Below are 14881 nucleotides of genomic sequence, written 5' to 3' on the forward strand. Positions count from 1 at the left end.
AACTAGATTCATTGCTAAATAATTTGCATAATGAAATAATTAAACATATATGATTCACAGGGCTAGAAATTTCCTTCTGGCTTTTGTTTTTGATGCGGCACATATTTTATTAAAAAGGAAAAAAGGTAATTGGTAATAATGTTATAAATAAAACTGGTCAAAAATGTTTAAATAGAAAATAAATATTTTTAGAAGTTATATATTTGACTCTGTGCCCTGTATAGCATATAGTGCTATGAGTAAATGAACTGCATGTTATGAACACATAGAACATTCAGGGGTAGAAATTAACTTTCTTTCTGTCACCAATGTCTAAAATTATAAGCAATAATTTTGGTGGATTGCCAGAGGTTCACACTAAATGAGTTATAAATTGTTACTGAAAAAACAAAAAAACAAAAAACACTGTTAATACAAGCACAGGTACTTTTAAAAACCAAATTATCACTGTGTTTGAATACACAGCCCAATACTCATGAGGCTCTGGATTTATTATTGGGATACAGTATACATGATTCCATAAGTACATGTGGGTTGTTTTCTTTTAAGTTCATAATTAAATAGCTAATCATTTAATTTCAACCCCTGAGAGCAGGTGAAAAGGAAAGAGGTCAGGAGCAGAAATGAAAAAGAGTAAGTAGTTTTAGGAAAACATTGAAAAAAAACACTGGGGGATGTAAAGAGGCAAGATTTATGATTTACAGATACAATGTTTTCCACTTACTCTTCACCCCCTTTTTCCCCTTTCTCTCCTTTTTGTATTGTTCCTTGAGTTTGGTAATTACTCCCTGGTCCACATTCCAGGCTTCAGGCATGAGACACTGGTCTTCCTTTTCTAAACAGAGTGAAACAAATGAAACAGTGTTTTTCAATAAAATATTGAACACTCTGAGTCAATATGTCTGAATGACATAACAACCATTTTCTTTATAGTATCACTAACTTAAAAGAAGTCATTGTTTATTCATTATATATATATATGTCACACAAAAAAATATAATCACTAAGAATAAATTATCAGTGTGATTTCCTAGAATAGTAAGTTTCTCTTGAAAGACACACACACAAACACACACACACACACACACACACACCCCTGAAATATTTTAGTGATTTTTAGTAAATTAAGCCCAAACAACTTCTTGGCCAGGCACGGTGGCTCATGCCTGTAATTCCAGCACTTTAGGAGGCCGAGGCAGGTGGATCACATGAGGTCAGGAGTTCGAGACCAGCCTGACCAAATGGTGAAACAACATTTCTATTAAAAAAAATACCAAATTAGCTGGGCATGGTACCTCATGCCTGTAATCCCAGCTACTTGGGAGGCTGAGGCAGGAGACTCTCCTGAACCCAGGAGGCAGAGGTTGCAATTAGCCCAGATTGTGCCACCATACTCCCGCCTGGGCAACAAGAGCGAAACTCTGTCTCAGAAAACAAACAAACAAAAACAGAAGTTCTCGTTTTCAGAATTCCACTAGGACTAACACAAAAAGACACTTCGTATTAATTTATGTGATGAGAGAAAATTATTATTTAGAGATTGTACAAAATAAACTCTAATGATCTTTTAAAGAATTTGATATTTTTGCCATGTGTTCATCAATAAGTGATCATTGCCAGGCACGGTGGTTCACGCCTGTAATCCCAGTACTTTGGGAGGCCGAGGTGGGCGGATCACGAGGTCAAGAGATTGAGACCATCCTGGCTAACACAGTGAAACCCCGTCTCTACTAAAAATACAAAAAATTGGCTGGGTGAGGTGGCAGGCGCCTGTAGTCCCAGCTACTCAGGAGGCTGAGGCAGGAGAATGGCGTGAACCCAGGAGGCAGGGCTTGCAGTGAGCCGAGATGGCACCACTGCACTCCAGCCTGGGCAACAGAGCGAGACTCCATCTCAAAAAAAAAGAAAAAAGAAAAAAAAAGTGATAATTTTTATTTTACAGGCTTAATACACAGCATTTGTTAAAACGTATTAATCAACCTTCATTTAAAATTTACAATTTAAGTGATGTTAAGTTTATACATTCTTAAAACAGGAAACAGCTTCTAGTAGTAAAGAAAATCAATAATCAATTGTCACTATTTCAAGAGAAGAAAATTTAAAGAATGTTATATATTTATATTTACTATAAAACAACATAAATACTATATAATGCTATGTAAATGTTAACTCAGAATGCTAGCTTGAACCCAAGACTGATATCTCCAACTGTTCATTCTACATTTCCGTTAGGAAGACTAACAGATACCTCAAAGCAAACATACAAAACCAAACACCCAACCTCTCTCCCCATCCAATCTGTTCCATCCAAAGGGTTCCCCACCTTATTTGATGACAACTCTATATGTGCACTTGCTCAGAGCAATACCCATTCTTTCCCACACCACATTAAATATATCAGGAAAAACTATTTTCTCTACCTTCACAAATTTCAGAATCTGGCTTCTCAGCACATCTACTACTTCTCTGACCACTATGATCTCTTGCTAGGATTACTGCAATAATTGCTTCCCCTCCCCCAAGTCTATTATCAACACTAGTTTCCCTGTGCAGTCTATTCTCAATGTAGCAGCCAGTGATGGTTTAAAATAAAATATCATGTCACCCTTCTTGCTCAAATCCCTCCCATGGCTCCCCATCTCACCACTGGTCTACATGGCCCAAGATAATCTGGTCATTTCTTACTACATTCTCCCTAGAATCACTCTGCTGTAGCCACTCTGGCTCCCTTAAATTTCTCAGGCATGCCAGGGATGCTGCTATCTTAGGGCATTTGTGCTGGCTTTCTTCTTCCTGAACACTTTTTCCCCAGATGGCCAATCCCCTTATCATGTCTTTTATTCAGTTGTTACCTTCTCAATGGGGCTTACCATGGCCACTATATTTTATGGGTTTTTAACTTAAATATATATATACACACATATTTATTTATTTATTTATATATTTTTGAGGCAGGATCTCATTCTATCAAACCAGCTGGGGTGCACTGTCACAATCTCAACTCACCGCAGACTTGATCTCCTGCGCTCAAGCAATCCTTCCACCTCTGCCCGGCAAGTAGCTGGGACAACAGGTGTGTACCACCATGCCCAGCTAATTTTTAAAAAATTTTTTGTAGAGATGAAGTATCGCTACATTGCCCAGGCTGGTCTCAAACTCCTGGGCTCAAGCAATCTTCCCACCTCAGCCTCCCAAAGTGCTGGGATTACAGGCATGAGCCACCGCACCCAGCTAACCACTCTATTTTGAATTGTAAACTGCTCTCTCTACCCTACACTGACCCGAGCTCTCTCTATCTCCCTTACTCTGTACTTTTTCTACTTTCCATAGCATTTATCACCTTCTGACATACTATATCCTCTTAGTGGAATGTAAGCACCAGAAGAATAAGGATCTTCACCTAGAAAACCTGGCAAATAGAAAGCACTTGATCAGTATTTGTTGAATGAATGATCGGAGTAAACCGAAGTGAATAATAATAAACAGAAATCTGTTTTTAACAATTTGAGTTTCAATCCAGTTTAGATAACTGTTTCCTGGGCCTCTGAATATAATACTATTAAAAATCACTTTAAACAACACTTTTATACACTTAACTATAATCTATCTTTATCTTCCCAGAAAGACGTAACAATTAAAAATGTTAATTTTCATCAATCAAGTCTTAATAACAAATTAAACTAGATGGCTTTTGGGTCCCCAGAATGTCTTCAGGTTTTTGAAGTTAAAATGTAGTCTTATAATCTTACTAGATTCATAAGAACAATAATAATCATGCAAGATGTACGGTAAAATCTTTTTGCTTGCAAGAATCTAACCAGATACTGAACCTAAGCATATTCCTTTTTTATTTTGGTAGAGCAGGGAGGGAGTACAGTAGGAGAGAGATGGAGCGAACCCTTAAAATGGTTTAAATGTTCACTCACTCAATTAGACAAGTTTTGCAATCTAGTTTTGTTAATTTGTTAGAAGTGAACCCTTCGAATCTGAATTATAAAATTCTAAAACACACAAGTCAAACGACTGGTAAAGAAACCTCCAGTAAACTGAAACATTCCATTTACTCATGCTCACTAACAGAACTATTCAGCACACTACTAAAGAATGAGAAAACTCAATTGTGAGAACAGTCATGCATGTGACTCATATAGTAGGCTAAGTAAAATGTACACACATGTATCATATAATACACTGAGCTATGACTCATACATTAAAGTAAAGGAAGTTACACAAGGAACAGTGCAGCTGTCCTTGGGAAAAACCAACCTCCGGTACCCTTGCGATATGATTCACAATTAAAATGACCAACTATATCTATGCAGATGTGTGATACCTCAGAGAAAGACCTCAGTGCAGCACGGCAGATGCAGCTATGTAGGTGGACTTGCCTAAAATATGAGTAACTTGATACACAAGCTCAGTAGGGAATAAGACAGAATAGAGGCCTGTTTCACTTTAACTTCCCTTTGGTTTCCAGACCTCTTTTCTTGAAAGAAAAGCCAGTCACTAGATAGCCACTGTATTCTTCAATGACTAAATAAATATCTTAGATAATTTCTTCAATTATTTGCTACAAAAAAAGGAAAAGAAATGCCATTGGTACCATGACACAGTCCCTGAAGGTAATGGAAAATTTACATGGTTTAAGGAAAAGTAAAGGCATATGAAAAATTTATTGTGTGCTATGGTTATAAAGTTACTATTGTCAATATTATTGCTGCACAAGAAAACTTTTTTTTTTTTTTTTTTTTTTGAGACAGAGTCTCACTCTGTTGCCCAGGCTGGAGTGCAATGGCAATCTCGGCTCATTGCAACCTCTGCCTCCCAGGTTCAAGTGATTTTCCTGCCTCAGCCTCCCAAGTAGCTGGGATTTCAGGCACCCGCCACAATGCCCAACTAATTTTTGTATTTTTAGTAGAGACGGTGTTTCACCAGGTTGGCCAGGCTGGTCTCGAACTCCTGACCTTAGGTGATCCACCCGCCTTGGCCTCCCACAGCGCTGGGATTACAGGTGTGAACCACTGTGCCCGGCCCAGAAAACTATTTTTTAATGATTCTGGGGCAAATGAACCTACCAATCATCCTAGAAAGTAATTTTCAACTGAATCCAAAGGGCAAGAAGAAGTCAGCTGGACTTACAAATACAATCAGTTTCTTGCTCTCATAGGAAGCTCCAATATAAAAGCAAAATAATACACTACAAGTGACTATCCCTTACCCGAAATGCTTGGGACTAGAAGTATTTCGGATTTCAAATTATTTTGGATTTTGGAATATTTGTATTATACTGGTTCAGCACCCCCTAATCCAAAAATCCCAAATCCAAAATGCTCCAATGCATATTTTCTTTAAGTATCATGTCAGTGTTCAACAAGTTTCAGAATTTGGAGCATTTCAGGTTTCAAATTTCACATCAGGGATAGACAGTCAACCTTACTTAAGTAACTTACTTAACACCTCAACAAAAAGAGTCATTAAAAGATTCAACAAATGGGCCAGGCCTGGTGGCTCATGCTTGTAATCCCTGGCTTTGGGAGGCCGAGGCGGGCAGATCACTTGAGGTCAGGAGTTCGAGACCAGCCTGACCAACACAGTGAAACACCGTCTCCACTAAAATACAAAAAATACCCAGGCGTGGTGGCAGGCACCTGTAATCCCAGCTACTCCAGAGGCTGAGGCAGGGGAACTGCTTGAACCCAGGAGGCAGAGATTGCAGTGAGCCAAGATCGTGCCATTGCACTCTAGCCTGGGCGACAGAGTGAGACTCTGTCAAAAAAAAAAAAACCAAACAAACCAAAAAAAAAAGATTCAACAAATGCCCTTATTATAATGGTTTGTGATAACTAAGGGGGGAGGGGTTGAAGTCTACCCTGAATGCAAGGCAGAAAAATTAGCAACATAACAAAATATCTCTTCTAGACCTTGTGCTACTGGGATTGTTCAATATTTACAGAGGAAGAACATCTCCTTGAGGCAAACACAAATCAATTTTATTGTATAATGTCTCAGATGGAAAAAAGGTTACAAAAAATCTATTTTTTTTTGTTAAAAACATTAGGAAACCTTTTCCTTGAACTTACCTAACAGAGTTTTCTTATGAGTCACTACATAAAAAAACCAAGCAATTGTGAAGGAGGAACAATTTCAACAAAATTTTTAAATGAATGAGAGAAGGAAAAGATACCTTACTTTTTTTCATTTTGGCTTTAGAATTCTTTCATTTTTCCTTCAGAGACGAAATATACCAAAAAAACAGGGATTTAATTAGTATTTCTAATGTGTATAACTAAAAATGTAAAAAAAAGTTCTTCATTTTAAGCAAAACATACTAAGTAACAGTTGGACAGAAGTAATACTTATATTCCAGTCTTATAGCCTGTGTTCTAGTTCTTAAAGGTATATTAGAATCTGTATTTATCCCAAGTAAATTAACATAGACAGAAAACCAAATACAATTCGGAGCTAAACAGTAGGTACTCATGGACATAAAGAAAGCAACAAAGACACTGGGGACTACTAGACGCGGGAGGCAGGAAGGGTAGTAAAGGCTGAAAAACCAACTGGTAAGTAAGGGTACTATGCTCAGTCCATGGATCAGTACATATCATTCATATCCTAAACTGCATCATCACACAATATAACTAACTGTATCATCACACAATATAGCCAAGTAACAAACCTGCAAATGTACTCCCAAAACTAAAATAAAAGTTGAAAAAGAAAAAAACAAAAAACCAAAAAAATACTATTTATAAACAGGGTAATCTGTATAATTTGGGACTTATATCTTTTTTTATTGAGGAGACCACTCGATATTGAACAGATAACAATTGGCTGCAAATTATTTACATATATGGGAAACTGAAATCAAATCTTCAGTTATTCATGCAACATGAAGAAATGATTTTAAAATTCACATGGAGAATTCAAGTTCAAACATCATGAAAGGTTGGACCCAAACCAACAGATCCCTATCCTCTTCTGGGAAGAACATAATATAAAACTTAACTTTAAAAAAGTAAATACGGGCCGGGCGCGGTGGCTCAAGCCTGTAATCCCAGCACTTTGGGAGGCCGAGACGGGCGGATCACAAGGTCAGGAGATGGAGACCATCCTGGCTAACACGGCGAAACCCCGTCTCTACTAAAAACACAAAAAATTAGCCAGGCGAGGTGGCGGCGCCTGTGGTCCCAGCTACTTGGGAGGCTGAGGCAGGAGAATGGCGGGAACCCGGGAGGCGGAGCTTGCAGTGAGCTGAGATCTGGCCACTGCACTCCAGCCTGGGCGACAGAGCGAGACTCCGTCTCAAAAAAAAAAAAAAAAAAAAAAAGTAAATACAAGGCTGGGAGCAGTGGCTCATGCTTGTAATCCCAGCACCTTGGAAGGCTGAAGCGGGCACATCACCTGACGTCAGGAATTTCAAGACCAGCCTGGCCAACATGGTGAAACCCTGCTTCTACTAAAAATACAAAAATTAGCCGGGCGTGGTGGCGCACACCTGTAGTCCCAGCTACTCAGGAGGCTGAGGCATGAGAATTGCTTGAACTCGGGAGGTGGAAGTTGCCGTAAGCTGGGATCATGCCACTGCACTCCAGCCTGGGTGACAGAGTGAGACTTGGTATCAGAGAAAAAAAAAAAGTAAACACACTGCTGAGCTTAGAAAGAAAAACAATGAAAAATGTCAGGTGCCAGTAATAAAGCATAAACATAGCCAGACCCTACTGCTGCAACTCAGTAGGATATCTGTCCTGGCTATAAGCCTTAATGCCTGTATAAAAAGTCAATATACAACTCTAAGTAAGATTTCTTTACATATGTTACAGACAATTAAAAATATAATTTCAATATAGCACTGCTTTGAATAGCAAAACAACTGAGAGTACTTTTAATGATCTATGCACAAAATTTTTACAGGAAAAATTAAACAATTTTTTTTTTTGAGACAGAGTCTCGCTCTCGCGCCCAGGCTGGAGTGCAGTGGTGCGCAACCTCCACTCACTGCAACCTCCACCTCCCAGGTTCAAGCGATTCTCCTGCCTCAGCTTCCCGAGTAGCTGGGACTACAGGCGTGTGCCACAACGCTCGGCTAATTTTTTTGTATTTTTAGTAGAAACGGGTTTAACCATGTTAGCCAGGATGGTCTCGATCTCCTGACCTCGTGATCTGCCCAACTTGGCCTCCCGCAGTGCTGGGATTACAGGCGTGAGCCACTGCACCTGGCCAACAACTTTTTTAAGGTCATAAAAATGAATAAATATCCTATGGTGAAGAACAGTAAAATAGAAAAGAAAAAATATCTATTTAATATAGCTGTTTAAATAAAAGTAGATGAAAAGTTCATAATGTGGTATATCTACATCTAAATAATACATTCTATAAAACAATTTTATATCATATTTGGAGCTACTTTTATCTTTATGGATGAAATATTAACTTAAAGGAACGTCTATTTCAAATAAAAAAACATGGGTTCATCTTTTAAGAAAACTTAGTGGAAGTTTTTATATAAAGATAAACAAAAAATAATATCAAAATGATACATTACATTCTCACAACAAATAAATACTTGCCCAAATATTAAGCCATTAAGGTCTTTTCAATCTAGCAAATGTTCTTAAATTTCAGTGGGTGAAAAGCAACACAAACCATAAATCTTATCCTAAATATCTTCATGAAAATTTAAATATAAACTTAAGAGTATTTGAATATTTGCGGATCACGAGGTCAGGAGTCTGAGACCAGCCTGGCAAACACAGTGAAACCCCGTCTCTAATAAAACTACAAAAAATTAGCTGGGGTGGTGGCAGGCACCTGTAATCCCAGATGCTTGGGAGGCTGAGGTAGGAGAATTGCTTGAACCCTGGAAGCGGAGGTTGCAGTGAGCTGAGATCGCACCACTGCACTCCAGCCCAGGAAACAGTGTGAGACTCTGTTTCAAAACAAACCAACCAACCAATCACCCAGAAAACATTTGGCTGGGCACAGTGGCTCAACCTGTAATCCTAGCACTTTGGGAGGCTGAGGTAGGAAGATCACTTGAGCCCAGGAGTTAGAGACTAGCCTGGGCAATATAGTGAAACCCATCTCTATTTTTTTATTAATAAATAAGTAAATAAATAAAAGCAATATTCATCGATAGTATCATTTAGTGTAATTTTCTCTTTTAGTTAAAATTCTCAAATATGGGCAAAAATATGTCATTCATTCATTCATTCATTCATTCATTCATTCTGAGATGGGGTCTCACTATAACTCCCAGGCTGGTCTGGAACTCCTGGATTCAAGTTATCCTCCTGCTTCAGACTCGGGAGTCGCTGAGATTACAAGTATGAGCCACTGCGCCCAGTCTTATTTAAATTTAACATAAGTTGGAAAACCTTAATGTCAAAATTCCAACTCTTGGCCGGGCACAGTGGCTCACGCCTGTAATCCCAGTACTTTTGGGAGGCTGAGGTGGGAGGATCATCCAAGTTCAGGAGTTCAAGATCATCCTGGCCAAGGAGGCAAAGCCCAGTCTCTACTAAAAGTACAAAAATTAGCTGGGCTTGGTGGTGCACACCTGTAGTACCAGCTACTCGGGAGGCTGAGGCAGGAGAATCACTTGAACCTGGGAGGCAGAGGTTGCTGGGAGCCCAGAACGTGCCACTATACTCCAAACTGGGCAACAGAGCAAGACTCCGTCTCAAAAAAACAAAAAAAATCCAACCATCTTCTCATTAATACTTTAGCATGTCTTAACTAAGTCTTCTATACAATCACATCTCTATGCCATTAATTTGTATTGAAATAAATATAATTTGACATTTAGCAAATCAATACATTCTAAAATCTCATTGTGAGGTGTCAGAAAATTGCAAACAACTTTTTGCAGACTCAAAACCAAAGACTCTTGTAAACTATTTCAAAACAGGGAAATGGAAATAAGGTAACCTTCCGTATGTTTGCCTCTCACCTTTCCCCTATGCCAAAGCACAATCCTGAAAAAGTAAATTACAATACCAAATTATAGCACGTAATCCTATTTCCTCTGTATAAGGACTCTAACTTCTCAGTGGCAGAAAAACGTAAGAAAAATTTTTCAGCCAAACATTAAAGAATGCTAAATAATGTTTAATTTCAAAATGTGTTAAATACAAATTAATTATTTTTCAAAAGGTTTAGTAAATTATTGCTGTCATGAACTGTCATGAACTGTGAAAGATTACTACGTTAGTCATATTTACCTTGTGGATATGTGAATACTACAGAAGTTACCTACCTATAAATGCAAAATATGCTCTACACTTTAAAAACAGAGAAACCGGGCTGGGCGCAGTGGCTCACGCCTCTAATCCCAGCACTTTGGGAGGCCAAGGCAGGTGGATCATGAGGTCAGGAGATCGAGATCGAGGCTAACACGGTGAAACCCCGTCTCTACTAAAAATACAAAAAATTAGCCGGGCGTGGTGGCAGGCGCCTGTAGTCCCAGCTACTGGGGAGGTTGAGGCAGAAGAATGGTGTGAACCCAGGAGGCAGAGCTTACAGTGAGCTGAGACCGTGCCACTGCACTCCAGCCTGGGAGACAGCGAGACTCCGTCTCAAAAATAAACAAACAAACAGAAACCGGCTGGGTGCGGTGACTCACACCTGTAATCCCAGCACTTTGGGAGGCTGAGGTGGGTGGATCACCGGAGATCAGGAGTTTGAGAACAGCCTGGCCAAAATGGCGAAACTCCATCTCTACTAAAAATACAAAAATTTGCCAGGCATGGTGGCAGGCGCCCATAATCCCAGCTACTAGGGAGGCTGAAGCCGCCCCAGGAGGCAGAGGTTGCAGTGAGCCGAGATAGTGCCATTGCACTCCAGCCTAGGCAACAAAAGCAGAACTCCACCTCAAAAAGAAATTTAAAAACAGAGAAATCAATTATCCATTCCTTTTCCTCAAAGAAGCAAAAAATTTCCTAGTCCTCCCTTAACAGGTCTTAATGTAATCTAATTTGTAGATTTGTCAATTAAAGAGCAGGAGACCAACAGTTAATGTGCCAGAATAGCCAAACAGAAAGAAAGATTTACTCACTTACTCTTCCCCAACATATTTAGTTTTTTTGAAAACTAGTTTCCTAAACCCTTCATAAGAAAAATGTGTGCTCTTGTTTTAAGTGAAATGTATACGACACATAGTAAAAACACAACTTCAAAAACGAAGATGAAATATCCTTAAAATTTCGCTTTAGGGTTGAAAGAAAACCTTGAAAGTAGGAAGTTATATTAGGTCATCAGCAGAACTATACGGTGTAGCAGACAAAAAAATTACAAGTGTGAAAATAACTTTATCCTTTTCTTTATGACACAGGGTCTTACTCTGTCACTCAGGCTGGCGTGGCTTGATCATGGCTCACTTCAACCTCCTCAGGCTCAAATGATCCTTGCACCTTGGCATCCCAAGCAGCTGGGACTACAGGCACACGCCACCATGCCCAGTTAATTTTTGTATTTTTTTGTAGAGATAGGGTTTTGCCATGTTGCCCAGCCTGGTCTCGAACGTCTTGACTCAAGCAATCCTCCCACCTTGGCCTCCCAAAGTCCTGGGATCACAGGTCTGAGCCACCCAGCCAACTTTATCAATTTTTTTAAACAATAAAACATTCAAAGTTTAAAGTTCAACATAGTTAAGTTGGTCCCAAAGAAAAGCTCCAAGGAGGCTGAGAGTGGTGGCTCACATCTATAATTCCAGCATTTTGGGAGACCAAGGCAGGAGGATCACTTAAACCCATTTTGAGACCAGCCTGGGTGACATGGCAAGACCTTGTCTCTACTAAAAACCAAAAACAGTTGCCAGGCGTAATGGTGCACACCTGTGATCACTTGAGCCCAGGAGGTTGAAGCTGTAGTTTGTTGTATTCAAGCCACTACGCTCCAGTTTGGGCATCAGAGTGACACTTTGTCTCAAAAAAAAGAAAAGCTCCAAGGAAAATGAAGTACACAGAGTGTAAACTAATTAAGTAATGAAATTCTTCAATCTCAAGAGAAAATTTCTCTCAATTTCAATCTCTGTCTCTCTCTCTCTCTCTCTCACACAAATATACATACATCTGATGAAATGAATCACTTTTGTTTTGAAGGATTTATCATAATCCTACCTTAAGTCGATTCAATGACTTTCTTCAGAAAGTGTGCCACTGGGCCAGGCACACTGGCTCATGCCTGCAATCCTAGCACTTTGGGAGGTTGAGGCAGGTGGATCACCCTGAGGTCAGGAGTTCAAGACCAGCCTGGCCAACATGGCAAAACCCCGTCTCTACTAAAAATACAAAAATTAGCTGGGCATGGTCATGGGTGCCCATAATCCCAACTACTTGGGAGGCTGAGGTAGAAGAACAGATTTAACCTGGGAGGCGGAGGCTGCAGTGAGCCGAGATCGCCCCACTGTACTCTAGCCTGGGTAACAGAGCTAGACTCCATCTCAAAAACAAAAAGTGTACCTTTGTTCTATTAAATAACTTGATAGTGATAACATCTTCATACTAGAATGATCTATGCTGTGGAAGTTTCCCCAAAATACTTGTTTTCACTCTTATTAGATGTTTAAAATATTCGATTTTTTTAGAACATTTTGAGAAGAAAACTTCTATGCCTTGTACAAACTGTCAAATCTTAAACTACAATGAATGACTGACTACACTTTTCTAACTTATACTCCTTTTTGCATGTAAGATGTCAGAAATGAGATCTCCAAAAATCCTCTAAAGTCTCATAATCAATTTCCACAAAAATCTAGATTTGCAAGTTCTACTGTCTAAACAGAAAACAGAATATTCTATTTAGTAATTCAAATTCTTTTTATACTGTATTTTTTTCTTTTTAAATGAGGTAGTTATACAATGTTCTTTAAACACACACACACAAACACCCTGGATAAAGGGTGCTAGTAGTAACAAGTTCACAGAATGTTCAATATTTCAACATTATAGTTAAGATATTGCCCTCCTGGTAAAATATAAAATTCTTTTATTTACTTAACATCTCTGGTTGGATCCAGTATGCTTCCTTACCCCAGTCTGTTCCATCGCCTGCACTTCTAGATTCATTGTCTCCTTCCTCTGATGTAACCAAGAAGTCAAACTCCTTTAGAGCTTCTTTTGTATCTCGATCTTCACTGCTGTCAGACAATGCTTTTTTCCTAACAATCTGATGAAAAAACATGCTAAATTAAATAAGAGATAGCTTCCCTTCACCACTGAATAAGAAAATTCAATTATTTTCTTCAGAAAGTGTACCTCTGTTGTGTTAAATAACTGTACGATCTAACTCAGTGAAAATCACATAGTTTTAGAAAAGATGTATATTATAAATTTTAAAGCAGTAATTTAGACTTTGTTCAACGGTATTAGGCTTGTTTTAAGTAAACCAATGGAACCACATGCTGAAATATAAGACATGTATTGAAACAGCAGCTAGTTGATTTACAAGGTACTCTGTTAGGTTCCCATAATTATTTCTACTGTCCCAACCTTGCATCAGTTTTCTCTAGTAGCTCTCTATGTATTTAATTTTTTCCCTAAAATGTTGATTTTTCAGAGTGCATCTAACTTAGATTTAACACCAAATTGGTAAAGGCTGTTATGTTTCATTTTTCTATATTTAGAAATAACTCTGGAATCATAAATCCAGTTGAAGGGCTAAAACTTAAGCTTAATATATGCAGAGGCAATTTTTGAGATCTACATGCCTAAGCTCTTTATGAATTATCTCCTTCTCAATCACCTTTACCAACATGGGCATAAAGAAATTAGGATGCTAGGTTTGCATTTTCTTTGAATAAAATTTCAATATCTCAGTTTCTCTAGACTTCAGCTTCTTCACTTCATGCAAAACAGAAATAGCATGATATGATCAAATGTTATCGCTGGACTATTATGAGTGGCTTAAAAATATAAAAGTTTTACAGACAGACCAACAGGATAGACTAGAGAGTTCAGAAGTAGACCCCAAGACATGACAAACACGTAACTTGTATGGCCCTGTTCCCATGCTGATAATTGGTATCATTCATCAATCACAGCATTCATCATCAAAGACAAGATACAGCCTCAGAAATCCTTCTCAGCACAGCACTCCAAGAAACCACTACCAACAGAACAAAGGTGGCATCACAGATAAAACCTATCTGGCCTTAACTGTCCTGGTACTTATAAAAACTGGATAGGAGAAATCAAAGGAGTATTTAATGACGCTAGAATAATTTGTTTAACTATTTGGGATATTTTCCTAAAATCAAGAAATACTTCTATGCTTACAGCACCTCCCACTCTTAACATCTAGCAAATCTATTAGACAAACAAAAAAAGCAAGATCAGTGTGGCAGACTGGGACAGAAAACTCATGCTGAATGTGTATTCTTTTATAAATACAAACCATATTCTAATATTCTGTTCTAATTTTCCCTAGGTAGCCAGCCTAAGGTAGAAAGGTGTATCTGGGCCAAGCACGGTGGCTCATGCCTGCAATCCCAGCACTTTGACAGGCCGAGACAGGTGGATCACAAGGTCAGGAAGTCGAGATCATCCTGGCTAACACAGTGAAAACCCCGTCTCTACTAAAAATATGAAAGAAAAACATTAGCTGGGCGCGGTGGCGAGCGCCTGCAGTTCCAGCTACTTGGGAGGCTGAGGCAGGAGAATGGCGTGAACCCAAGAGGCGGAGCTTGCAGTGAGCTGAGATTGCACCACTGAGCTCCAGCCTGGTGACAGTGTGAGACTCCATTACAAAAAAAGAAAAAGAAAAAGAAAGGTGTATCTGAAGAGTTATGCCAACAGGACACCCCAATTCTCAGAGTTCCACATATAAATATATTGCCTAATCTATCTTCTTTTACCCTAGAGGCTTAATGTCTCCTCTTCTA

At 38.9% G+C, this 14881-nt stretch overlaps 1 protein-coding gene across 7 annotated transcripts in view; it reads right to left on the reverse strand.

Annotated features, from left to right (window-relative positions):
* Positions 1-14881, reverse strand: part of LOC105464844 (striatin) — a 129126-nt gene that overhangs the window by 44559 nt on the left and 69686 nt on the right. For 6 of the 7 annotated variants that reach the window (XR_011611617.1, XR_011611616.1, XM_071076513.1 and 3 more), the window contains 2 exons: positions 13032-13167; positions 725-835 (listed from right to left, as the gene is read on the reverse strand). Coding sequence is in view for 5 of the 7 variants with exons in the window: in XM_071076513.1 (XP_070932614.1) it covers positions 725-835; positions 13032-13167 (247 nt within the window). In the remaining 2 variants the exon portion in view is untranslated. The remainder of the gene's footprint in view (positions 1-724; positions 836-13031; positions 13168-14881) is intronic. The other variant, XM_071076515.1, reaches the window with a different exon arrangement.

This window comes from Macaca nemestrina, chromosome 13, assembly GCF_043159975.1.
Source record: "Macaca nemestrina isolate mMacNem1 chromosome 13, mMacNem.hap1, whole genome shotgun sequence".
NCBI classification, from domain to species: domain Eukaryota; kingdom Metazoa; phylum Chordata; class Mammalia; order Primates; family Cercopithecidae; genus Macaca; species Macaca nemestrina.